At 38.4% G+C, this 27,219-nt stretch overlaps 2 protein-coding genes across 7 annotated transcripts in view; one reads left to right on the top strand and one right to left on the bottom strand.

The window, feature by feature from the left end:
• LOC149588633 (ELAV-like protein 3) overlaps positions 1-27,219 on the top strand; it is a 269,510-nt gene that overhangs the window by 181,995 nt on the left and 60,296 nt on the right. For 5 of the 6 annotated variants that reach the window (XM_089862552.1, XM_089862551.1, XM_089862550.1 and 2 more), the window contains exon 7: positions 19,401-19,566. In XM_089862552.1, the coding sequence (XP_089718678.1) occupies positions 19,530-19,566 (37 nt within the window). In that variant the 5' untranslated portion in view covers positions 19,401-19,529. Of the gene's footprint in view, positions 1-19,400; positions 19,567-25,287; positions 26,952-27,219 lie in introns of those variants that run through there. The other variant, XM_089862554.1, reaches the window with a different exon arrangement.
• LOC149588634 (cytosolic carboxypeptidase 6-like) lies at positions 1,215-23,979 on the bottom strand. Its single transcript, XM_089862561.1, has 3 exons — positions 23,857-23,979; positions 17,545-17,667; positions 1,215-1,450 (listed from the first exon to the last, which is right to left on the bottom strand). The coding sequence occupies exons 1-3, from the start codon at positions 23,873-23,875 to the stop codon at positions 1,311-1,313; spliced, it is 282 nt and encodes a 93-aa protein (XP_089718687.1). The 5' UTR covers positions 23,876-23,979; the 3' UTR covers positions 1,215-1,310.

The following is a 27,219-nucleotide window of genomic DNA, read 5'->3' as shown; positions in this document are numbered from 1 at the left end:
AGGAGAAAACTGAGTAATAAGTAAAGTTTCTGGCGGTTTTGGCGCTCCCTAACGCGCTAAGCCTAACTGGAAGGTACTTGAGTGTTATTGAATGCACTCGTTGGAAGGTCTCAGCACCTGATGCCAATTCTCTGTTTGCTAGCTGCTAGGGCCCACATTATATAAGTAGAGGCGCGCGGGCTATACTTCCGCGATTGTTGGATGCTGTAGTGAACGGAAAAGGCATTGGGGATTGCGTCTTGTTATCGCTTCGCAAACTCCTAACATCCCTCCTCTCCATCTTCGTCTCTTGGAGGAAATACTCTTCATCCCTCCCCCTCTATTCAGACGGTGCATAATTTGTTACTACCACGCGGCCAAACTATCTCCCCGTTTAGGTTAAATTCGAACCCCCAAATATTCTACATCTATTTTTGGTCTATTTTCGATTGTTTTACCTTTTTTAACATAGTTCCAACGTAACACTTACCTCTTTAACTGTGTGTGGTATAAAGTATATTTGTAAATCTTCCACGAGGGTGGTTTACTTCTTAGCTGCGCTTAGAGTTTTATATTAAGCCAAAGCTGCATGCTTGCCACCTTATTTCTCTTTCTGTTTTATTCAGTGTTTTCGCTTATAAATTATAAAGTGACTGGCCGGGTCGCTTTTTGGAGACCAGAACAGAAAGAGCTCGGATACTTTTGTACTTACTGTAAGACATACGCTATCTTTTGTACAATAAAAGGGTAAAGAATTTTCGCAAATGACCGTTACCTTTTATTGTCAATGTTTTCGAGTATATTCGAGAATAAAGGCCTTTTTTACTATAATTCCCTCTCACCTTTGCTAGTAAGCTTTTTATTCAAAAGAGAAGTCAAGACAAATTCGCCGCGCAACTTTGGCTCGGAACTGTCTAGCGCTACTAATTGAAAGGGGGGAGGAGGGTACGCGTTTATTTCCTAATGGCTACTTATTATCGATTGCGTAAGCTTGGAAACCAATTTAACTGTTAACTCCCCCCTCTCTTAATTGAATCGTAAATAGTTAAGCGTAATATTCCAATGCTTCTCTATAACTCTATAATACCTTTTATGCCCCAAATGATGCTTAAAATTGCTATACGCACATATAGTTTTAATTATAAAACCTAGGCTTAGGGAAATTTGAGTTTATCAAGAATGAAGCTTCAATTTGTCAAAGTTCACGGGAAAGTAAATTCAGCCGGATTATTTTTAAATGATATCTCGAGTACTTTCAGGTATTTGCATTAATAATTTAGTATGCGCGTTAATTTAAGTGTATAAAACTTGAAAAGAGTCTTGAGAGGAAATTATAATTTTCTTACTTGTTCGCCTCGGGTATTTTCAACGGTAAAGTTGAACCATACGCGATGCCGCGGATTGCAAATGTCCGGTCTTATGAATAAGTCCATTTCGTATTCGCATATGAAATCAACTCGGCCCAGATTCCCTAAAATTATAAAGAAAGGTTTCGAAGAAAAATTTAAATTTAAAATTGTTTCGCTGTGAGGAAAACTGGTACTGCTTTAAAGGTCAGAGTTCAAACCCTATATACCCACGCTAGTGATAACTTCAAAAATTGTTAATTATTTATAATACTTTAAATGATGGATTTCTGAAAGCTTCGTAATTTAATTATCGCAATACTAATATAGTAACTTCACTTTTAATTTATACTCTTTAGACTTAACTGGCGAAACCAATATCTCTCCGTCTAATAATAGGAGCTTGTTAAAGTCAGCCATATACACCTAATAGTCTAGCCATGTTATAAATTATTTAATATTAAAGGTAAAGCATTCAGACCAGGTATATAAAAAACCTCCCAAAAATAAAATAATAATTTCCCCGCAGAATAAGGAAAGGTAAGCGGCCAGCGTCGGCGGTGGCGACTTTTAACTCCACCCACCACTTTTTGTTGTCACATTTTATCAAGGCGAAAAATATACAAGGCATTCCAAAAATTAGTTTTCTTGCCCCCCCCCCCTTTTTTTTCTTCTCTTCACTCCTGCCTTTAAACAAGAATTTTATAAAATACCCAAAGAATATTGAAAAGAACACGTGAAACATTCTGAATGTCTATGAGCAAAAAAACGTATGAAAATTAAATCCAAGGGGATATTCGTGTTACCACTCATATCTATGAATAAATGCATTACCCTAAAGTGGAAAATAGGAAATTTCTCCTAAAAGAAACCTCCTCCATGCCAAAAAAACAACGAGGGAGAGTATATACGAGGCTTAAAAAAGAGTTAGTTTTGTGTTCAAAATTTTCTAGTCCAGTCACATCCTCGCGTTCTCTCTCTCTCTAGCTCGCCCATCGTATCTCTCCGCTGGATTAGCGTTATACCGTTGTTGGCTTTCATCAGAGACTGTTAATTTAATTAGGCCTATCTTCATTAAAAAACCCGGGAACGATCGAGAAGCCAGAGCGTGAATGGCACTCCAAAGGTTTTTGATATAACCTCGCTGCTCGTTTTACCATGTTTTAACCTGAGTTAACTGCCTTAAGGGTTGTTGGTATGAGTCTAGGTATAAAGGCCTGTTTCCACGCCACTTTTAATTTCATTATTGGTGCTTTTTTTCTCCCCCTCCCCCAACGAAGATAGGCCTCTTTTAAAGGGACACTAGAATACGTGTGTGGTATTTAGGCCTTAACCCTTAAAACACTTTGGTCTAATTAGTAAAGATTTTAGATAATGGTAATTGCAATACCGAAGTTTGCTAACGGGTATTGAAGAAATTTTTAGTTGTGTGGAATGCGTTGAGTCTCCCTTGAACCATCTGGTTGGTGCCCCAGCTTTTACCATGGCATTTCCTGGTGTAATATAAGAGCCCCCACCAAAAAAAAGTCACGGATGGTGCGAGGCTTACTGCACCGCACCATCCTCAAAAAAATTAACGCAATTAATATAACAGGCTGCATTTTCCACTTCCATGAAAACGGCTTTAACGCGTGATGTTAAAAAGTAGATAGCGTAATGCTCCTCTCTAAGCCTAGTACTAATTCAAGAAGTCTATATAGATTGAATCATAAGTTCATAAGATATGTTCCATCCATAAGTTTGTCACTGGTAACTTAGAAACTGGAGCTTGTGATGAATTTAGTTAGGTAGGTCAAAGGTTCGAGGTAAAGCGACGCCTGGTTTTGGCGATGTCAAAGGCTATAGTAATGCAGACTAAATAGGAATTAACCACCGAGTCTAGGACTTCAATTCTCGCTTGTCGTTCTGCTAGAAATAGCTCGAGATGTAAGAAGTCTCTCAGTAGCATTACGAAGTATAGGTAGTGTCATACTTATGGAAGGAACATATCTTATAAACTTATGATAGAGTGGAAATCCAGCTCGCACGCGTTCCTTAATATCCAATTTCTACTTTGCACTCATTATTTTTCAAAGCAAGGCTTAGTGAGGGAGTTTTTTTATCTTTTTCTCGGGTCTCGAAGACCTTTTCCCCCCCTTTAGTTGAGCGGGTGGGAATTGGGAGATGGGGTTGTGTTTTTTTAGCTTTTCATTTCCGCCTTCTCAGACTAATTACGGAAAGAGTATTCGAGAAGAACATCATGTTAAAAGAATTAGTAAATTTCAATTGGATTTTAAGAAGTTAACGAAAAGAAAGGATTCGACTGAAGAAAAAGAAAATAACTTGAAATTTCCAAAGAAAGAGAAGCCGCTGCGGGAGTGCAGTTTTAACGGATTAGACTACTTTTTTTTTGTCTTTTCAAAATTCCTTCTTTTAAAAACCCTTTTTCCTTTTTTAAACAAAGTGAAAGTGGAAGTTATTTTGCTTCTTCAGACTTTAGATTTGGCGAAAAATAAAACGATATTTTCGCTTCGTCTGTTTGGTATTTTGGCTACATTTATTCAATTTCGTATTTTCTTAAGCTTTGTTTAGAATTTTGACCGTTTTGAACCAGTGATGTTAGAAGTTTTGACTTTCAGTTTTTGAGTTGTACGGTTTTTGCGGTAGAAAACAATTTACGCGGCTTAGCGACCTTCTGCTTTCTAAAAAATATAATAATAATGTTTTCTTAAGAAAGAAAAACGTAGATTCAAGATTAAGAAAGTTGTTTTTTATTTACGACGAACGCTAAAAGAAAATATATTTTTTTGTGGATTTTAACAAGATCGAAACGAGCGGCGAATGTCGATGCGACTGCTTTGGCGGAAAATGCAAAATATGCACGGGTTAAATTTAACAAATGATCAAAATAATTTCGTTATTGGAAAAACATCCATCTTTTTTGTTTCGTCTGTATCTTTCGCGCCATCCACCTCTCTCCCTCTCTCTCTCCCACGTTCCCCTTCCCTGAATCTCAAATCTCGAGACCCTCTTTCCAGGGTACATTTGGAATATTGAGGTTACTCGGTTCAAAATATTATTTTGACATGAACAGTAAACACCTTGATTTCTAATTAATCGTTGGTTTAAATGATTAAGGCATTAAGCCTAACTCGGGTTGTCAAAAGTATTTATAGTTATCGCTTAGCTCATTAAGCCAAATGCTTGGAAGGAAAAGTCGGTACTGTACCTTTTACTCACGGATCATTAAGCCTAATTCGAGTGATGTTTTTCTCTTGATAAAAGGCAACTATATGGCGTCGACAACATCTATCCAATCAGACTAGAGCTCGTACAGTACGATGTACAAACGTATATAACGCGAGAAAATAAACGATCACGACGGAAAAATAAGTCTAATAACGACCGTTATAGTTATCCCATCCATACGTTAGACTTAACCCTAAATTTTCTTGGGCGGAAATAAAAATATCTCAAAAAAAAAAAGGATGACGTTCGACTTGTCAAAAAGGAATCAAATCGTCTTTCGTTTATAACCTTTCGTCTATTTATCACTGGCGTTAGGCATTTTATCTTTATCTTTAGCCTCTATCTCCGCGCCGTGTCGCTTTTATTCCATTATCTCCGTCTCTAGAAAGAGAGCTACGATTCATTCTAGACTGGTCCGAACCGTGATATAACGAGGAGAGCTAGTGGGAGGAAAAAGAAATAACTAAAAAGAACGTTTCACTCGGCGAATTAGGCATTCGAGCAAAAGAGAGGATGGAGATGTAGTAAGCTATCCCTTAGTCTAAAGAATAGATAGGCCATCGGAATACAATCTATTACTCGCTCGTTGTTTCGACCCAGGAGCGATTTCTAGCTCCCAAACCCCACCCTTCCCTTCTTCCATCCAATTCTCCCGTCGTTCTTTTCTTATGGGGATGCTATTTGTCGTCTAGAGAAGCGCGGGAGCGAGGATGGAAGAAGCTGCGTATAGTGGGTAAAAGAAAAAAATATCGGTCCGAGATGTTACAAAAATGAGAAAGAAAGAGTCGTTGTGTGGGAGGTCGTGACTGAGTCGCCGGCGCCCGGCCTGTTCGCGCCTGAAGCGTTAATGAAGAAACAGCCGGATAACGGAGAAAATCGCTGGAATGTATCTAAGGCTGGCGCTGATTCGCGGGGATAACGCGTATTATCAAACTCCAGCTGCGAGGAAAGAGGCTGAGAAACGGTCTGATTCTGGGAGTTCAAAGATTGTTCGGGGAGCGTTTGCAAATGAAGATTTAATGCGGGATAGAGTTTTAGGATGGGACTGTTAGTCAAAGGGTTACGAGAGGACACTGCGCCGTAGACGCTTCCACCGTATTAACTGGGTACATGGCGAACACTGACTTACGGGACAAGAGAGACGATCAGGCTAGGGTTAGGGACGGTTATGGGAGAGAGAGAGAAAAAAATCTTCATCCCTGGATTCGAGCTGCAGCTAGAAGAGAGTGGTGGTGGTACGGACCTGTATAGTTCGTCGCGGGCTTCTTACTAAACAGAATGAATGGTTTCCGTCGTTGTTGAAAAATTGTCGGCGCCAAACCGGCTGCTGTCTTGACCTTACTAGCTAACCCCTTCTTTTAGATCTAGCTATAGTCGTCTCTCTACAGAAGATCGTTCCTTGTAGGTCGCTAAAACTTTTTCATTTTTTCTCATACTCGGACATTATCTCAATGAGCTAAACGAGGAAATTATCAAATCTCTCAAGGCTTAGCAATCGGGATAAAATAAGTTTGTTTAGCAGACGACGCGAGTCGGCGACAAAGTATGGCGGGATGCGACCTAATTGTGGTACCGAACTTCCGGTTTATCGACTTCTAACGATACTATATGAACGGCGTCACTTTAGAAGCCTACATACGTCCCAAAACCGGCGTGATATACAGTCTGCGTGGCCACTTTTTTTCATCTCTGATACAAGTCCACGCGGCTGTCCCGAACGGAGCTTAACTATTTCCATTATAGTATATACAATTAGAAGCTATGTTTCCTATTTGAACCTGAATTCCTTTCGCCTTAGCAAGATGGACGTATAGTAACCTTTTTTATCTGGACATCCGTCGAGGGGTCCAGCTGCTCGCTGGTTCCTTCGGGGACAGTTCTTAAATGGTCACCGAAACCTTCCCCCCTCCCAATATACCTAAAGAGTTAACGAAAATAAAGTATACGACATAACAGGGTCAATTTCTAACACGGGGAAAAGATAGTAAGTAGGGTGGCGGTGGTGGTACGGGCAGCAAATAGGGAGGCTTTGTTTCTACGGAAAGAATATGGGATGGAAAATGTTGGGTTGGATTCTCTCTGGGGATTCATTTTTTTTAGTCAGCAGAGAGAGAGAGAGAGGTTTATCGTTTATTCATTGGAAAAGTATTTTACACTATCTTGGAAAGTGGAACGTTTAAAGGGGATGGAGGTTTTCCGCGATTTACTGCGGATTTTTATTACTTTTGACTGTTTCTGAGAAAGAAAATGAACGTTGTTCTTGATTAATCAAAAGAAGTATATGACATTCTCGTATGACTCGATGTTGTTACTTCTCTAGAAACCTCCCCGTACTCACATTGTTTTTGATGGAATAGCTTTCACCAAACTTATATCTAGAGCTGGGCACGCATTATTTAATCTAATCTAATCTCTCGCGTAATGTTTTAATAATAACTTATTTTAATTATGAATTTTGAAACCTTTAAATCGCCCCGTTACGCTTGTAATATTCAAGGCGTCATACATCGAATATTATTTTGAGGGCAACGTATTATTTTGAGGGCAACGACGTTCCTTGGCGCTCTCATATTCATCGCGTCTCGAGCCGGAATGTTATAACCTTAATTTTAGAGAGGACGGGACAGGGACAGGGACAGTCTTTGCAGCAAAGACAATCGAAGCGAGCTCGTTTCTCGTCATCCATTATTCAGTCTCGTATATAAGAGAATTTTCCTCAAATTAGCATTATCACGCGGCGGCTAAGGAAAGCACCGCGTCCTGGGGGCTTCTTTCCTTAACCCTTCCTTCTCCCCATTCCTTAATCCTTTTCCTTTCAATTCTCGCATTATATTCGTTAACGCTTCCCGCGCTTAATCGATCTATTAATTAATTCCCCTCATCTTAAGAACGGATGGGGAGAGAGAGAGAGAGAGAAATTTAAACCAAGAACTCGTTAGTTTACGTAATTTCACCATGAATATAATTAAATATTCTGATAAGATTTAAATCTCTCAGAAGTGTTAGCAAAAAATGTGCAATATGTTATTGAAATGTTTGTTCATGTTTCTCCATTTTACTCAAAAGTATGCCATGAATAAGTGATATTATTTTGTATGATAGTTTAAATTTCTTGGATTATTTTAAAAGATTCGTGGTAACATAGTATCTTTACTCTTTCTCTCTTTCTCCGTTCGCGAAAACTGCGTGGTCATTAACATAATATAGGCGAAAATTTTGCGAGCTCAGGCATCTAGCTAGATAGGGTTAACGTGAGTTTTGATAATTAAGTTTAATTAGATCTAATGTTTGCGGAATGGAAGAGACTATAAGAGGAGCGAATATCCTGGGCGCATCGTTTGTCCATATATATTTTGAAAGCTTGATGGTCTTGATACCGCTCGGCTACTATAGCTGATGTCCTAATGTATAAACTCTCTTCTCATCGTGCATGGCTTTATACTCAAAGCTACGAAGCCTCGCGGTGATAATCGAGATTTAATTGTTCTCAAATTCTTCAGCGTTTGCCAGGTTTCCCCCCGCCCTACCCCTCTTCTCTCGTTTGTCTTAAAACTTTAATCAGAAGTTAACGTAGTTGAAGTAGAGAACAATATATTTCAAGTACAATTATTTATTTATTTAAGAAGTGACAAGATTTCAAACTCACGAACTTCTGAAATATTACCTAGCGAGTAAATTCTCGTAAAAGTTTTAAACGTCACTGAAATGTAGCTTTCTCTCTCTCTCTCTCTCTCTCTCTCTCTCTCTCTCTCTCTCTCTCTCTCTCTCTCTCTCTCTCTCTCTCTCTCTCTCTCTTTCTGTCAGTCGTCACCTTCTTCTTTTCCTTTATTTCTTTAAAAAATACGAAAAAAATTCCGTAACGTTAAATGCCCGGGAAAGAAAATCCCATCCATTGGGTTGCATTATTGGCTCAACACTTTGTCTTCATCACCAACCAGAAGACTCGGAGTTCCTCTCTCTCTCTCTCTCTCTCTCTCTCTCTTTTGTTTTTAAAAACGTTTCTTTAGAAAGGACAAACTTGTACGTTGCCGTACCCCCCCCCCTTTGTGTCCCCCCCATCCCCCCAAACAGTCACCAGCTATCAAGCAATCTTCCTAAACCACTCTGTAAAAGTGTCTGTCACAACAAAACTAGCCTCCATTCTTTTTCTCTTTCCAACGGAAGAAAAACTTTTGTTTTATTTTTACTTTTTTATATTTTTTTGGCGAAAATGTATCTTATTCTACTGAATTGTTAACCAACCTTCAATTCACTCGCTCGCTCGCGAATGCCAAATTTTTCTACTAAAGTTAAATTTACTTTCAAATTAGAAAATTCTTGAGATTATAACAAGTAATTAGACAAGTCTGGTTCTATAATGGGTTTAGGAGACTCCTTTGAGCTTGAGTTGTCTCTTCTTCTCTTAATTTTTCCTACGACACCTAAGATTTACTGTTAGATAACCCTATCGCGGACGCAAAATAGATATATCGTAGACAAAATAGGACTTCTACGAGCTACTATAAGAATTAAGTATATATTGAAAAATATTAAACAGAAAAAATAAAAATATCTTGAAAAATATTTCTTCTTCTAACTGAAAATAGGCTATGTTGAATATGCAAACGGAATCAGCAGCCTGCCCTTAAGAGTGCGTATTATTGTACGGGTAGCTAACGTAGAATGCCAACTCCCTATATCTTGACGTATGTTAATAAGTTGTTTTTCCATAACGTAAATATTCGGCGATGACAATCCTTTCCATATACATAAACTCGACAAAAATTTTCTTTTAGCCGTCCATCACGCACGTTTTTGCTTTTATACAAGCTGGTGCTGTTCTTGGACGGCCGGGAGACATCAACGGCCTAACTCTTTTTGGACCAGTATTTCGTGTCAGATTTTTAGCTTGGTTCCTCGGAATGAACAGTCTTTAAACGAAGTCCAGAAAGATAAAAAAAAAATAAATATATAAATTTTGACGGAATTTAATAAGCTTACAAGAGGGAGCTTTGTATCATCAAAGCTTTGCCCCTGTTTCTTTTCTTATTATCAGAGACTTAATTCTTACGATAGTGTCATCTTGGAACCAGATGTAAACGAAGCCGCGTCCGGGTTTTTGGTTAAAGAAAAAGTATTTTTTAACATGAGAAATAGTCACCCAAAAATGGACATACGTTAAACGTGGGCGGTATACTTGGAAGGGAAGAAGGGGTGACTTCTTTACGTAATCGAGACACGCGTTGGGCGGCGTAATATTGCTTCTGTTGAGAGACTACTGAAATCCTACGAACAAGCCAAATATATATAGAAATAAAATTGCAGTTGACGCCTCTTGCCTTTTTTTTTTTTTTGGAAGCCCCAAGAAGGGGGGTGGGGGGTCCAAAAAGTGACGATGAAAGACCCAAAATAGAGGACCTCCTATTACACCGTAAATCATTTTCGGGTTCTCAAGAAATTCAGATTTAGGAGATATATTATAAGGAATCGAATGTAGTAGTGTACTGTGACGTTGAATATTTATTTCTTTTTATTTATTTATTTTAGTTTCCACACGCTTTATCATAAAAATTCTCGCGCTTGGTTTTTCTTGAAACTTAATCATAGTGAAATATTTATTATGGCATTGACCCTTTTGTTTTCACCAACATTTTGCCGCCTAAAAAGCTGTCATACACCTTCGGAAAAGAGCACTAGGGTGGAGTTGAGGGTCTGTCGGGGGGCGTGGGAGTGGTAGAGAGACCCCTGATGGTCTCATAAATGCGAACGTGTTCAAAAAACGCTTCGACATGTCCGGCGTACCAAATTTTTGGGGATACCGCGTATCCCCGGGTCCACCCCTTATATCGAGGGACGATGAGGGTCTGGTGGTCACATACCAGAACCACCAAAAACCAGTAGACCCTTGGATAATGGAAGATCGGGTCGCTGAAAAAAAAAATTCAGGTTTATACCATCCAGAGCTGTACCTAAGCCTAGATCCTAGGCCTAAAGGATGAAGGAACAGCTCGCCTTGTGGCCCCCCTAAAAATGAGTCATTATAATTCGCAGCGACACACTCAATTTTCTGCTGGGAAAGTGGTCCTTATTCTTAAACCCCAGCTTCTCCGAATCCCCATCCGCTAAAAAAAATATAGAAAAGTAGAAAAACTAAAATCTAGACTACGGATAAGGGGTTATATAGAAAAATACCTAGATCTAACTCGACTCTTAGGCTTTGATACGTTCGAATTCTTTATCTTTATGGGACACGACTTATCACTGGGATTCTTTTCGCACTTTTATCACCACAAAATGATCCAAATATTATACAGGAATATGATAATCTTGAGAAAGTAGTCTGAAATAAGACAGACATTACCTATAGCAACACTCTGACTTGAATGACCATTTTTTTAAATGTTTTTTTTCTAAATTCTAAATTCTAATCATGAGATATTTAAATTTTACTCGGCTGCCAGTTAGAGAAGCGCGAACGCGACCCTATTTGACGACGTAGGCTTAGAAATTTTGGGGGGGGGGGCTGGTTCCCAAAAGATGGAGAAACGAGATGGTCCATTTTTGTTCAGGCATCTCACGCGCGCGACAAAACGACGGAAAAAATATCCATGCGCCCACTTTTTTTTCCTTTCCTTATTTCCTTCTCTGTGGTGTTACCTTATTTCTTCTTATACAGAGTAATGACAGTGCTAGATATGCCAACGTCATATCTTTTACCTTCTCCCCCCCTACTGAGTACCTACAGTATCCCCTCTTAGAAACGCGCCCCCCAGACGGAGGGGAGGGATACGCGGTCAACTCCCCTTGACTACCGTAGCTATAGTATATATTGAAGGGAAATGGCCGAGAACTTCTTCTTTTTTTCCTGAGAAAGAGATTGGTAAGATGGAGAAAGACGCGGTGGCGGTGAGAATGGAATGAACAAGTCCAAGAGCGGAACAGAAATAGTAAGGGAAAAGGGAATTACCAATATCGTTTAATACCTTTCGGCTGTCTGCAACCTGACTTCGAAATACGCCCCCCCAAAGACGAAATAGAGAGAGAGAATTCGAGATTTTTCTTCCCCCCCCCCACCCCTAGGCCTATTTATTTTTTCTCTTTTCAATATGAAAGATGAAGGTGTATATAGACTCCCATTTTTAAAGGTTGTTAGCCTCTTATATTTTACTATTCTAAATAAATATATATACATATCAAATTTCCAAACTTAAAACTTGGAAATAATGTAGTTTCGCTTCGAATTCATTCGCAATGGGACACGATGCTCTTTTCTATTTTATCTAATCCTTTAAAAGCTACGGGAATTTAAGTATTTTTGGAATATTTTCCTTTTATGTCAGTCTGTAATGCTTTTAGCTCTTTATCTGTTCTTGGAAACGGCTTATAAATACTGAGAGCGTATGGATAGGTAGGCGTTTGCATTTATTACCAAGCCCGAAACCCAACTCTATCTTTTAATAACTTTCTCTGGACTGAAATGTGTTCTTGGAAGACATAAATACTTCATATTCATCTAACGAAATAAATATTAACAAACTGAAATTAATTTTAATATAATTATTATATTAAAGGGAATTTAAATTAAATAATTCTAATTAGTTTTAATATTTAAATATATATATTTATTTGATTATAAGGCGAAGCTACCTTACAGGGGCAAAATTCGTAATGTATTTCCTACCAGCCCCTGTAGAAATGTTTACCACGCTACACACCGGTGTTCAAGGAAAAGCTACCCTCCAGGGGTGGCGCCTTATTTATTTTCCCGCCAAGTTTGAATAAACTCTGTGACGTTATCTCGCTGTGATTGAAGGTGGACACAGCACGTGCTACGAGAAATCAGCTAAGATTAGAGTAAGGGTAGCACGTGCTACTCGGCTCGAAAAATTCCTCTAACTTATTGGCTTCTTTTGGGGGACCATAGGAAAGCGCGGGAGTATAAGCGTAGAAAGCGGGAGAAGAGGGTTTTTGGGGGTTAGGCTTAAGACGACCTGTCGACCGAGCCGGCTAGCTCTTACGGCTCCGCCTACCTTCTTATAATGGAAGATTAATATGAATGCCAATATCGCAGTCGCTCGCGCCTCGCTCCCTCTCATCAGAAAAAGTCTTAAGACGCGGTGCTGCCTGCCTGGACTGTGCCGAAAGAAAGAAAAAAAAATCGGTGCCAATATGGGAAGGGGTACAATGTGCTAAGAAAGACTGGAGCTTGGTAGAAATATCGACTCTCTCTCTCTGTATTGGATGAAAAACTTTTTTCTCTTATACTTTCCCGGCATGCTTCGTGTTTCAGATTATAATTTTAATGAATTAGTTTTAAAAATTGGGGATTTTTGGTTAGTTTAGTTTAGTTTAGTTTAGTTAAGCCTCGTGGCTTGGGTTCTATAAAAAGGCGACTCATTTATTGGGCCATTTTCGCCTCGACAATTTTTACTCGCAAAAATTATGTATGGATTTTTATCTCAATTGAACTTCATCATCCGAGAGTTTAATTACGACCCGCAGTCAAATAAAATAACAAAAAAAAATAAATTGTTATCACAAATCAAAAACGATTTATTAGCCCCCCAAAAAAAAATAATAAAATGGGATCATAGTAATAACTCATTAGAAATAATAATTTAAAGTAATTCATAATTTTGCATGGACCATTATTTTTTTTCCCTCCTTCTCTTGTATTGATCACCTATTCCGACCGAATTTCTAGAGAGATGGCATGACGGTGTAGTGTATAGAGTCCGTAATTTTGGTCCCTGCAGTCAAATTGATGGGTTTGAAAAGCATACCCAATTCATAATAGATTTTTAAAACGACAATGGGATGTATGTATGAAGTACGATCAAAAAAGAAACAGGATTTTTTTTTTATTATTTTTCGAGTTTTAAAATGAGGACCGTGCATTCGCCATCATCGCATCGCCCGTTCTTTTAGAAAAGAGGCGCTAGAGTATAGAGAAAAGATCGTTAAATTTTTTGGTTAGGATGAAGAGAGAGAGAGAGAGAGAGAGATCCGTGGAATTTTATAGCCTCTTCCATTAATCTAAAAAAGAGCCGTGAAACTACCTATCTTTACTTCCCCCTTCTCTCCTCTTCTCTTTTTTTGTGGACCATTTCTTGCTTGACGAGAAAAGAGCTAGCTAGCCGGACATACTCTAGCTCTCCCTAATATTTTAGGGAACTAAAAATGATAATGGGTGCTGCAACTCGCGCGCTCTCTGAAATATTATTAATCGTCGTTTTCTTTAAGAATCCCTCGTAAAATCTTAACGACAATTTTCTTGCGTTTCTTTTTTGTTATAAACTTACTTCATCGGCTCTTTTAAAATTTAGCCCCGAATAATTCATAATAATCTACTATCCTATATATACCTCCTCTAAAAGTTAGCAAGTCCCGAAACCTTGGTATTGTCTACTCTATTTACGAGTTAAAACTCTTCTTCCATGATGTAGAGAGTAGAGAAGAATGGCCGCTTTTGATCTACTGTATATAGAATAATGATAAAAGGCCATTAAAATTAAACGTTCCGCTTTCAAAAATACGCTTATTATTCAAATTAATGTAGTAAGGAACCGATTTTATCGCGACGATAATCTTAGACCCCATGTGCACTCCGAAAGAAATTTAAGGTTTGGTAAAAGGAATGGTTAACTTCGGGTCTTACACGTGTTTTATGGGTTTTAATTTTACGGTGCCATAAAGTTGAAGACAATAGAAATAGGGGGTGATAAAAATGCGATTGAGCTTCGCAGAATTTCGTTTGTTTTGCTTGAAAATTTTACCAAAAACGTTGCGGCAAGTACAATGAAATAATAGTTCGATTTTTCTGTTTGATATTTCGTAATATAAAATTACTTTGTGAATACTCATTAATCCTTTCTTTTTAATATTATAAAATTATCCAACTTAAATGAAATCGGGCTATTTTTATATTCTTGTTTAAACTTAAAAGAAAAATATATCTTTTATGACAACAGAAATAAAATAGTCCATATTTTCCTTTCCTTATGTAAATATCTCGTTTTCGATATTGTCAAAAATAAAGGGCCTTATCTGTTCTTAAGATCAGCGGGGGAAATCTTTGTCGACTTCTCCTTCCATATCCTTGCCCCCCCCGATGTCGACCCCTGCATCCATATCTCAATTAATAGGCTAGGGCACGCGTCTTAATCCTTATCAAATCTGCAGCTCTGCTTTAAACCCGCTTTCTATAAGCATTGATGGAACACTGCGTTTTATTAAAGGGAGGGTGAAATGGAAAAACATGTGATTATTTTTTTTTCGGCGATTCTTCTACTAAATATTAGACCAATCTGCAATCCAGTATTGAAAAAAACTAAAATGCAAATTAGTTTGAAATTTAATAGATAATTTGAAATTTGCACCTCCGACCAATCACGTAGCGGCCTGCCTTCTTTTAAACAAAATCATTGTGGCATGCTCCGTGTTGAATGAAATTTAATGCGAAATTTGATAAAAAAAATTGCGTGCAATTAATCATGGCTGGGATTTAGTTAACTTCTTAAGAAGGCAGGGCGTTACGCGATTGGTGGGAGGTGCAAATTTCAAATTATCTATGAAATCTCAAAGTCAAAATAATTTGAATTTTAAAACCATTCGGAGGTATATAATATATTTCCTGGATGTTTCACTATTCAGATTGATCTTATAATTAGTAGAAGAATCGATTAAAATAAAATCCCTTTGATTTTCCTTTTTCAGTTTTTCACCCTCCCTTTAACGCATGCTCACTTTTTGTTATCAGGCGCGAGCGAGCGCGCGCGCGTTTTTTCCGCCTTTTCCTCTCTTTCTCTTTTTTGGCGCGCTTTGGCACGAGCATCCATCTGCTGGCGCGGGACGTCCCGAACGAGGAAACAGGGAAATAGACAAAAAGGGCCTTGTCGGCAGCTGCTTGCTTGATAAGACTCGGGAAGTGAACGAACTAACCCTGATCAAACGGGACCCCTCATTTGATATATTACGTAAAAAAGAACTAAACCCCCCTCCCTCCATTCCTCCCAAGGGGAACCTTCGAGGGAACCACGAGTCGCGTTGCCCGTGGCCCCTGCTTACCACCTCTCTAAATAATTTAAAGTGATGGTGAAAGATAATTTAAATTTAAATTAAAAAAAATTAATATTAAATAAATTTAGAATTATTTTATTGAATTTTTAATTATAACGTAGTTTTTCTAAGGGGTTAAAAAATTTGCCTAATTTTAAAATAATGACGGGTTACCTTCCCTTTAATAAACAAAACAAGGTATTGGCCTATCTTAGCCTTAACGTTTGGGGTCCATATCGCGTGCCGTTATACAATAGACAGGGGGGGGGATAACGCCATAGAACCACTTAGAAAAGGAAGCCATTATAAATACTATACCACCACATCACATATTTTTTTTTCAACATTAGTTTAAGGGGGATATGGTACGTTACACTAAGGTACGGTACTCGCCAGAAGAAACATTTTCTCCGTAACCATATTGTACCATATGTCTAGCGCCTATAAAATTAATCCAACCTTTTTTTTTTATGAGCGTGATATTTAAAATAACGCGTTGAAAACCTGACTCTAAGGCGGCTGCAGGGGAATAGGGGGACAATTGGAATGAATTTTTTGAATTTCAAAAAAGAACATAATGGGAAATACAAGCTATTAAACGAAAAACTGGTAATGCGCTAAAAAACTGAACAGACTCCACTTCGATCAGCCAACTTATGAATCGACACAATTTAATTTTTTTTATATAATAATTTTATACATTCGTTTGTCCATTTCCGGAAGGTGAGCAAAAGGGGATTTTGTTAACCAGAGGGGAAGCCAGAGCAATATGCCAACTTATATTTTCAATATTAACGAAGCTGTAATTTTTTAATTGCCTATATAGGCCTGGGTATGGCTTTATTTAGGTCTAATTTTTACTTCAAAATAATAGGCATATTCTTGGGTTGGAATATTTTCTTTAGTGTCTTCCTGTGAAAACGTTCCATTTATTTAGACCAAATTGTTTTTTAATTGTCTATATAGGCCTAGGTATGGATTTATTTAGGTCTAATTTTTAAATTTAATAAAAAATAGACATAATTTTGGGTTGGGAAATTTTCTTTCGTGTCTTCCTGTGAAAATTTTCCATTTATTTAAGACCAAATTGCGTATTTAGACCTATAAAATAATGAAGTGTGGGGGGGGGAGAGAAAAACCTAAAATATGAGATAGTTTTCTTTATGAAATAAAAAATAAGTAAATGTCAGTCAAAGGTCGCTTTTCTTTCAACGCCCCTACGTTTTTTAACAAGTTTTTCATTAAAAAATTTCCATTCTCTCATTTTAGTCTCGAATTTCATCGAGTTGAGCCGAGTTTAAAGTTTCTTTTTGATTAAAGTCGCGGCTGATGTTAATTAATTTTATATTAATTAAACTAAATACTTAAAAGGAAATAGGATTTAATTATAAGTAATAGTTAATAGTTCATAGTATAGTTGGTGCAATATGGTTAAAAATCGTAAAAGTAAAACGCAGGCGGGCGTTATCAGCTGCTTGATGGGTTTATATTCATTGGATAATCAAACAGCTGCCTTTTCCGAAACTTCCAAGGTGATTATTGAAGTACTTTTATTTTCCGATAGCTTTTAATAATTAGCTTTTTGAATATTAAACCTTAATCGACAAGATTTTAATTATATTATACTCCGATGAAAAATATGTTAATATTAATCAGGCTATTTTATCGACCTATATACATGTATATACGTGTATATCCTTCTTGAGAAATTAGGCCTAAAGCTTGTCCAAGGCTTAGATCAGATCAGATATCACAACGTACGTGTTTCATCGGGCTTTAATTACAAATAGGCTTAAGGCTTAAGAAGTGTTGGGCCTAAAGTGTTGATTGCTTATACGGCATTACGTCCTTCCTAAACCTTGAATGCAATATTTGGATCCCGGTGTCCCAATTGGGAATTAAACTTAAATAAATAGTGTTACTAAATAATTATTTGAGTGTAAAGTAATTTTACCTGATTCGAAGGAGGCGTCGAACATTAGTTGACCTTTCTTAGCTTTTCCGCTTGTACCTGGGGGTCGAATTACCTGTCGTATTACATTACGGACTTCGCCCGCTGTTTCGCTATCGCTGCTGTCTGAAATTGAAAATATATACATACCCTTTTAAATATAAGAAGGTAATTTATTATTTATATATAAAACTAATAGGTGTATAGCATATAGGGTTTAATTACATTCTGCAGTTTTTTTTTAAGGAAGTTTAAAAAATAGCACACAGGAGTTCCTTTAACTTTGTCTAAAGAAGAAAAAAATCTAGGCCTATTTATAATGGCGTTTATGTAGTATCTGAAATACAAGGCTTAGCTCAATTAAGCTCAATCTGTTTTAACGCCCCTGAAAAATTCCCCGAGGGGTAGAACATTAGCCTAGAAAATTGAGCTTAAATTAGTAGATGGCGTTTGCTGAAGGGGCTAAAGAAATTTCCTCCCCCCTCCACCGTTTCTTAACCTTAACCGCGTTAGTTATTTGTGTGAGCGAATCAGGTTTGAAACTGAGTGATCTGAATCGAACAGAACTCTATAGTATACAAGTGTTACACTCCTTGGAATTCTCTCCCAGCATCCCTGTTATATATTTTTTTAAGGTTTTTTCTTCTGTTTCTGATACCAGTGTTTGGGGGTGGTATGGGGGGGGGTAGGCGAGAGAAAGTTAAAAAAAGCGTTCTTCGCTCATGCAATTAAGTTTTTTATCCATCAGCTCTCGAAATTGCATCCAACTATGGTTAACTTCCCCCCCCCCCTATAATGTATCTGCATTGCAGCCAAGCCGCCTTTTCGCGAGGCATTTCGGGAAGGGGAAAAAATCGCGCTGTGTGTGTGTAATCTTAGTAAATCAATCAATGATACCAATCGCTTTAGGAATTAGTCGATAAAATGGGTGAGAGAAAATTATCTTACCCCCACCCTGCGATGGACTGACTGAAAATGGGACCAAGGCTTGGAGAGAAAAAAATAACTTTCGATGGGGGGTTTGTTTAGTTTCGTCTGCTATAATGTTTGTACGGGATGTAGCTTAGTTTTACGCAGTTTGTAGTGACATATTTTGCGCAAGGTTAAAGGTTATAGAAGTAATCGTGGCTCATAAAATGAGACATTTTGCGAAATACGTCGTATTGTCGTTCAAAATATCAGATCAAAATTGTTGGTTATGGGTTGTAAGGGTGAAATTAGGGATACATCGTGGAATTGATCGTCTTGTTTCCAAAAATTGATCACTATCTAAGTTAATTATCACCCCCATTTGGTTTTGAAAGAAATTTCGATAGCCGCCGCGTATAAATCGAAGTGTTTTAATTGGTTCGCGCTCGAAAATGCCATTTTTTTTAAATATCAGATAAACAGTGAAACGTACCGACTACCTGGGACCCTATTTCTTGAAAATATCCCTAACCTTATCTTAATTTTCACGGAATGAATGTTCAGTTTTTTTTCTAATAAAAAAAAGAACTTTATAAGTATTGCCAAGGCTTAAATTCGGGATTAGAAATTTATAAAGTGTATAATATTTAACGACCGGGTCAAACCGTAAATCCCACCGATGCACTGAGGTAATTTTATGTAGGAACTGATACAAATACCGAAGTTAAGGCGTAATGATAAGCATTAGTAATCTCGGTACAGAGAAAGGAACTTATTCCGAGTCGTGATCGGATGTTTGACTTTTAAATTTTTCACTTCTTCCACTCTGATTCTCCTTTACATCCTAAAGCACGCGTAGTCTTTTCTGCGAATTTTCAATCTTTGCTTCCGCGTGCTGGCTTTTGGGATACACATACACACGTTAATTTCGAATGTTTTGATTCCTCCAGGGATATTCGGAAAGTGGAGGCTTTCATTATTCCGCCCCTCCCGCCAAAGATAAAAGAGCCAATCGAGGAGGAGGTGGAGGAGGAAACTACTCCAAGTCATGCTCCAGATTCTCAAACTCCAACAGCAAGATGTCTCCTCATCAGAATCACCTCCTCAATCACTACGGTAAGCCTTTGCATCAACCTAATTTTCATTTTAATAATTTTTTTTTATTCGCTTCGTGCACGCGATTTTGCTTTGAAATTTCCTCGAGAAATTATTGTTTGAGCTTAGGCCTAGAAGTAGAATTTTGATTTTTTTTAAAAAAGAGGGGAAACTTGGTGGGTTTTCGGTATAACTTGAAAGGCTTATTCCTCTGAGATTCGGAGAATAAAACTTTACTAGGCATTTTTATTAGAAAATTAAAGAGACCAAATGCGCTAAGGTGCGAGCCAAAAATGAAACCTCCGAATTTCCAATACCAATTGCTTAAAAATTCTGCCAGAGTTCTTAAATTTTTAACTTTATTATGATAAATATGGAAAGCAAATTAACTTTCCTCGCGTAACGACTTTAATAACGCGATTAGATAATTGTTTACGAAGTTTTGCGTCATATAATTAAGGATTCCATATAAATGCTGATATAAAGTGCGTTTAAAACAAATTTCTCCAGGACGAAAGAAATAAGCGTGTATAGATTCAAATAGATTGAGAAAATTGCCACCGCCGCGTTATAGGGGGATATTGGACTGAGAGACTTCATAACTCAAGCGTTGGGCGTAGGCCCACCCCGTTTTCTGGATAGGGGGCAGGACGAAAAATGAAGCTATGGGTCAGTTGGGTGGGTGGGGTGAGGGGTGAAAGGGGAATGTGGCATCGAGAGAAGAATAGAACCCCTTATAGTATAATAGTAAAGCGTCCACTCTGTCCGGATATAAATAGTTTTGGTAATTTGCACGCGGCGGCCGCGCTCCGACCAACTATTTCGTGATCGCCGCTATAATTTCGCCCAGAGTCCGAAAGAGATCGGACTAAGGGGTCGGACATTTCCTCTCTTCCGTCTATTTACTATACTTAGTCGCTGCGAACCATTTCGCCACTTTACGACGAAGTTTCCTCCTTTTCAATGATGAAGTGTCCATTCCCTCGGATAGAACTCTAGGTACTAGCGGCCATTGAAGGGGGTGGAACCCTTATTTGGGTGGGGTTCCCTCTGGGCAAAAGTATTAGGAGGACTGTAGTCTACTTCGGAAAAAACCTATAGGTAATATTGGGCAGCCCGTTGTCTTTTTCTAAACGCTTGGTTAGGTCCTGCGGGCTATATAGAGGAACGAAAAAGAAAAATGTCACCGTACGATAGCTATAACCCCCTTTCGCTTTTTTGAGTCATGACCATTTATAGCTCTCGAGTCTAGCAGCCGGGGTCCCTAAAAGTAAAACTCGGTACTTGCAAATCTCCGCCCACTAAAAAACTATAGCTGTCTCTGGAATTTACGCTCGATCTTTAATATTATTAATCCCCTCTTTTTTAAAGTTAAACTTTTTGAGGGAATTAAACCGATTTTAAATTAACAAAATCGAACTGAAAAAGGTAAAATTTCAGTTTCGTGTGAAAAAAGGTTGAAGTTTCGAGAATGAGTGTAACCTTAGTTTGCCTTTAGCAGAAGGTTGCTTTGCGTAGCTCATGATTGTCCCGTATGTGCCGCGAGTTTTATGGGCCTTTCTACGCTTATGGTTCTAAACAAACGAGAGAAATTCGATGCATTTTAAAATGGGACGGCTTTTCGCGTGTAAGGGCATCTGTTTTATACGCTCCGCAAATTTTCCCTAATTTTAATGAAAGAATGGCGTTATATTCGATTTAAGTTTTAAGGGAGAATGAAATGGATGAATTTGAATTGAAATTGTACTCTTAAATTTAACACTTTAATATCTACGGTTCTGATACTATAGTTTTGTTGGCAGTAACTTGAAACCGTATTAGAAAGTTTAAGTTGCTGAAAATTCGTGTTTTTGGGTCCATTTAATTTCTCCTTTATTCACAAGTCCCGTTAGATTACCGTGAGGGTGTAAGGCAGGACAATTGAACCCACCTGGACAGGACCCAACCTTAAATTTTAAGGAATCGTACCCGATGGCTAATTGTATAAAAAAGTTAGAAACAGCGCGGCTTATCATCCTCAATGTCACTATTGAAACAATATTTTTAATTAAGCATCTTTTTAATTGTTTTTGAGTGAGATGATATATATTCAAGCTGTTACCACTTTTTTCGCCGCATTTTTTGGGGCTCAACCATGGCATTGTATTTGAAAAGCAAACTGAACAATTCAAGATATCTTAAATTGGACTTAAGCCTCGGTCGAGGACATACGGCATTAATGTATCGCAATTAAGAATTTTAACGGGAATATTTTCATTGTCATTGCAAACCAAAGCGATTATTCGTGGTATCTTAAATTGAGCTTAAGCCTCGGTTCGGCTCAAAATGTAGCAATTAAGAATTTTAAGGGGTTTGCGGCGATAATTTTCCGTTTTTCGCTCCGTTTCATTCGGCAATTAGACGCTGCCTTCTAGGGTTTTCGAGTGTCGTGTTTATCCCGTTAGCCCGCGCCAAAATTCATATTATGGGCAATATACGAAATTTTGGGCCCCAAAAATAGCCCGATACTCGAGAATTTGTAATTTTAATTGGGTGCGCTATTTTGAGTATTTTCAATTCGTTCATTGAATGGTTTGGTTTCGAATTAGGCTTAGGTTTGCTATAAAGTTTTAACGGTTACTATGGTAATACGAGGAGGGCTTTTTTGGTTGCCAAGGTTACCAAATTTATATACTTTTGTCATCCGGCTCCCTTTTTCGCTTTATACAAAGCTTTTGCTGTAAGGCACGATTACAATAGATGGACCCTAGGTCCCCGCGCGTACTTCAGTTAAAGGGAAGTTGAACTGTAAGTTACCGAAATTTTAAACCGCAGAGCGTTGAAAAGTATGAAAGATGTTTAGTGCCCCTTGTTTGGTTGTTTTGTGATATTTACCTTTCAATTTTTAAGAACTGTACAAAAGAACATTTAATTTCATTTCACTCTGCCTTTAAAAATCGGTAAGTTACGCTTCAGTGTTCCCCTTCATTTGGACGTAAAAAAAAAATGGCCCACCGTTAGAGGTTAAAGGTTAATCGCCAAAACCCCCAAAACCTTTAAAATCCCTGATATAATATTTTCTTTTCGAAATTAATAAATCAAGAGAGGCTCTAAAAATGACCAAGGGGATTTATTTAAAAAAAAAGAAAGAGATAGTGTCGGACTTTTCATATATACCTTTATGGTTTTAACGCGACTGGAATATTAGATAATATTAGAAGACACGTCCCCTCGGGTCATGAACGTGTTCAAATAGAAAAATCTTCTTTCACTACTATTAATTTTTCGGCAGGACCCCCCCTTATAGGTGTATACAGTACCTCGACTCCAGAGAGTCCGGACCCATTATGACGGGACATTTTTCATTTGATAAACATTTTTTACTTTACTTTCGATTCTGATGAAAAATATTGCAAGGAGGTCCGTAACGAAATAAACACGATGGACCATTTGTCTTTTCTTTTTAAAATTTTTCCCAAGAATATTGAATTAGTTTGGTATGAGCTGTCATTAGGCGCGTATTGAAGATCTTTTCATGTAATATTATTGGCAAAATTGGGTGCATTCTTAACATTAAGTATTCAAGGAAGTATGGGGTCGGTGTAGTATATTAGGCTTAGCAAAGGGTGCCGAGTACTGTCATATATTTTGTCAACCTTCTGAGCCTCACTCTAAATCGTTTTCCGAAAAGATAGCTTTTAAAAGTGCATGACGCGTACAGGAATTTTTGTATTAGTAATTGCATGCCGGTGTTGTACTGATTGATATCCTTTTCCAAATGTTTGGACTGCTCTAAAACCCACCCGCTCTCTTCAATATCTGAAGGCGTGAGCTTTATTTTAAATTTCAACGCGAACACGTTGATGGATCTTTTCGTTTAAAGACTGATAATTTTAATGTTAGGAATACACAAATAGGGATGAAAGGGTCCATGGTGGGGTTCAGGATGTCATCAACATTTTTCGCTTGAAAATCAGATTGAATTTTTATAAATTTTCGTTTTTCTTTTTTTTTCGATATTGGAAAAAAATGGCATTTTGAGAAAATTAGAGTTTTTTTCCGTGTGTAAAATTCGCAGTAAATGGTTATTCTTGCTTATGCGAAATAGAAAAAAATGGGTTCCTTTCAAGCTTTTGATACGTTTATGGGGTTGAATTCGGTAATATCATGACGTAAATTTAGGCCCATGACGCGTAATCTTTTGCGTTATAAGTTTGTGTGTGTATGTTTATGAATGATTGAATTTGGATGCGAAACTTTGGGAATGAAGCGAGAGAGCAGCTTAATGTATTAAATAAAATAAACTGAAATATCGTGAGATTTGTGACTGACCTGAGTCAAAATCGCCCATTTTGTTCAGTCAGTTTTTGTTTTTCTCTCTTTCTCGCTCTCGCTCTGTCTGTTTCCTTTCTAATTATCTAATTAGATTTCGCTAATTAATTGTCCGTTTCCGACAGTACTCGAAACTCCCTGACAATTCCTGAAATTAAAACTAATCTCTTTTCTCGATCGCGTCGAGCGCTCGCTTGCTTTTTTTGGTCGCCGAGAAAGAGTAACGAAAAGCGCTTATTCAAAAAGCCTAAAGCCTCTCGCTCCTTCGCTGGTTGTGGTGGTCGCACGGTGGGATAATCTCTTCTTGACCAAGGGTTAGCCAGGCCAGAAGTGTTGTTGTGGTGGTGTTTAGTGTTTTATTTTTTCTCTCGTCTCTGGGCAAAGTGGGGCAGGGACACCCACGGCGTAGCACCGACACACTGGTCGTGCGTCTGACACTGACCAGTGTTCTTTGGCGGCCACCGAAAAAGGACCGGGAGATCTAGGGTCCGTATTACGTTGGGTCTATACTAAGGCTAGCCACTGGCTAGGCTTCCAAAAAATACACCGTTTGATTTGCATTTTGCATCGTTGCCTCGGTTTGCCTGGTTAGCCGTCGGACTCGCCGCCCCCTATAGCCCTAACGCCGATCGATAATAACCTTGCGCCCAGTTAAAATAGTCCCTTCCTTTATACCTGGCTTTTCACAGAGTTAATCAATGATTGCCTTCGATTAAGGTACATTATGTCGGGATTAACATTGTGGCGTATTAATGTATAAAGCATTAATGTTAAAAAGGTTAAATTTGGGAACTTATTGACGTCGATTTGGGTTTTATGGGGGAAAATTTACGGTGTACAATGGGTACATGGGCTTTTGTAGCCTCGCCCCGAGAAGCTCGCTTCTCTGTATTAGTCGCCTTGAGTTTCTTCCCCCCCCCCTGTTTGTTGCCCCCGCCAGGCGCCTTCCCCGCCGAAAACTCGCACGTCCACTGACTCGGAATGAATTGAACTAAAACTTGGCCAGAGAGTTATTCGAAGTGGACGAGTTTATCCACTCGCGCCTCTTATTCTCTATTCATCGTAGCGTCTTGATCAAACCGTTCTCTCTCTCTCTCTCTTTCTCCTCTGAGGGAGAGAGAGAGAGAGAGAGAGAGAGAGAGAGAGAGAGAGTCGGAATTTCCTACCCGCCCACGATTGGCGAAGGCATAAAGCCGAGCGTTTCCATAGCAACCAGGGGGGGAAGGGAAAAGCTAGAGGAAACGTGGCGGGATTCGGTTCTCCGATAAATTCGGAAGGCATACGGAGGCTGCATGGAGAAGAGGGAGAGATTGCGCCTGCGCGGAGGATGATAGAGGAGGAAAGCCGCGGCGGATGGATACGCGGTGCACGGGCGATGGGGGAAAGGGAGGGGGGAGTTCAGAGTCTCGCCTCTCAGCGTTTGACTGAACCTTCGTCTCTTCCGCCGTATTCTTCTGCTCTGTTCGGTTAACCTATTCGTTTGGCCGTAGTCGCCGGCATTTAGTTGCGTGAACATCAGCCGGTGCGGTTGGTTTAATTTTCGTGTCCGTAGGTTCAAAGGTCGGGGAGGCGCGCACGCGTTGGTTTCTTGAGTTTTATATCTACCCTTTTATCCCCTTGTTTTTTAACCGTTCTACTTCTCTTCTGCCCTTTTTCTACTCTACATTTTTTTATTTCCGGTTTTTATATACGTCGTCGATTCTCTATTTCGGAAGATTCGGTTCCAATTTGTTGGCCTTCTTTCCTCTTCTCTCTCCTCCGCGACGTCGGCTCTCCGTCAAGAACAAAAAAACAAGATCCATCTCCCAGCATCCCTCGGTATCCCCCGGGACGGAAAAAGGCGCGAGATCCTCGGGATTTCATCCAACAAATTCCGCTTCTCGAGTCAACGGAATCGTAAGATTCCTCTTTCTTAGAAGTCGGATTGGACAGCGCCGCGCTAACGCTTATTATAACTCAAATAAATAAACGGCAGCAGCATCGTCCGGAGTAACGAAAGTTGAACGTCGTCGTCGTGGTGGTGGTACATTTTCGTTTAAAACCTTTTTGGAAATTTCCTTTTTCCGAAATAAACTGTCGCCGGGAAATAATCGACTTCCCATCTCTTCATCCCTGTAAGAAATAAAAGTCAAAAAATACTCAAGAAAAAAATAATAACGGTTAATAATTATAATCCCCCCAAATTTTAAAAGTATATATTTCCCAGAAGAAACCTTGAGAAACGGCGCGTAATTTTTAAAAATTAAATACGAAAATTTGAACCTTCTCCCGAACCAACAAGAAAAATAAATTCGGAAGAAAACTCATCGTGAAGTTGTTAATACATCTCTCATCCCCCGCATCTTTTGTGGAATTTGAGGACTAAAAATTGTTAAAATCAAATTATATTCCGCGAAAACGCTCAAATTCGGGTGTAATATAAATTATTATAGAAGAAAAAGTATAAGAAAGGAGGAGCGAGAAGAAAATATTTGAAGGATATTTTTAATAATAAAAATTTGCATAAAATCCAGAAGAGTCAAAAATCGTCCTTCAACCCCCCAAAAAAATTATTAAATTAAAAGTTATTACTATAAAAAAAATAAATCAGCCATATATCTCTACGTAACGAAAATAAAGTCTTCGAAAAAAAAATAAATAATATTTAAAATTGAAGAAACAAACTCTATTTTGAGAACTATACCCCCGAGAACTTTTGGGAACTATACTTTTTAGATAAAAACAACTACAAAAAAAATTATTCTCTCAACCGCAATACACTTCTTGACCTTCCACGACGAAAGTATTTTTCAATTCGGACGCTATAATATCATCAAAAAAGATACAAATTACTACTTTTCCAAAAAAAGTTTCTGAAAAATATCTCTAAAGGACCGAACTATTATCATCCCGTTTAAAGTTTCGGCCCCCCCTTCAATTTAAACACACCAACCAAAAATCAGAGCCCAGAAGCGAAATAGTCGAAAGGAAACCACGACGGAGCACGGTCGCTTCTCCGGAGCATCTATCTCTAGTTCGGCCTCAGTAACCGATCAAACGATTTGCCGCCGCGGCTTTTCTACGGCTCTCTGTGGATTTTTCTGTTTAATTTAAAGGTAAAGAAACCTCTAATATACTTTTCTCCTTGCATTTATAACGTTACTTTTAAGAATTAATCGTAATTAGACGCTTAAATAGACTGAATTAGGGGTAAAACGGTAGGAAAAATGTTTTTGACAACTAGCCTAGGCCTAATTTTCGCGAGGGAGTCGGCCATGCTTCTCCTCTTCTTGTCTCTTTTTGATGTTACCGCCAAAATCCGTTTTTTCTCGTTTAATTAGCGTCTGGCGCGTTTAAACTCTTAAAAATAATTGTAATTAGTAG

This window comes from Phalangium opilio, unplaced genomic scaffold, assembly GCF_054372755.1.
Source record: "Phalangium opilio isolate 3A_F unplaced genomic scaffold, DU_Popi_V2 ptg000540l_1, whole genome shotgun sequence".
NCBI classification, from domain to species: Eukaryota; Metazoa; Arthropoda; class Arachnida; order Opiliones; family Phalangiidae; genus Phalangium; species Phalangium opilio.
This window is presented reverse-complemented; position numbering and strand designations above follow the sequence as displayed.

What these genes read in the sequence shown, in the direction of transcription:
- LOC149588634 (XM_089862561.1), bottom strand. An exon ending in CGACGCCTCCTTCGAATCAG is followed by an intron (nt 1,451 to 17,544) that starts GTAAAATTACTT and finishes TTATAATTTTAG; the next exon opens with GGAATCTGGGCCGAGTTGAT.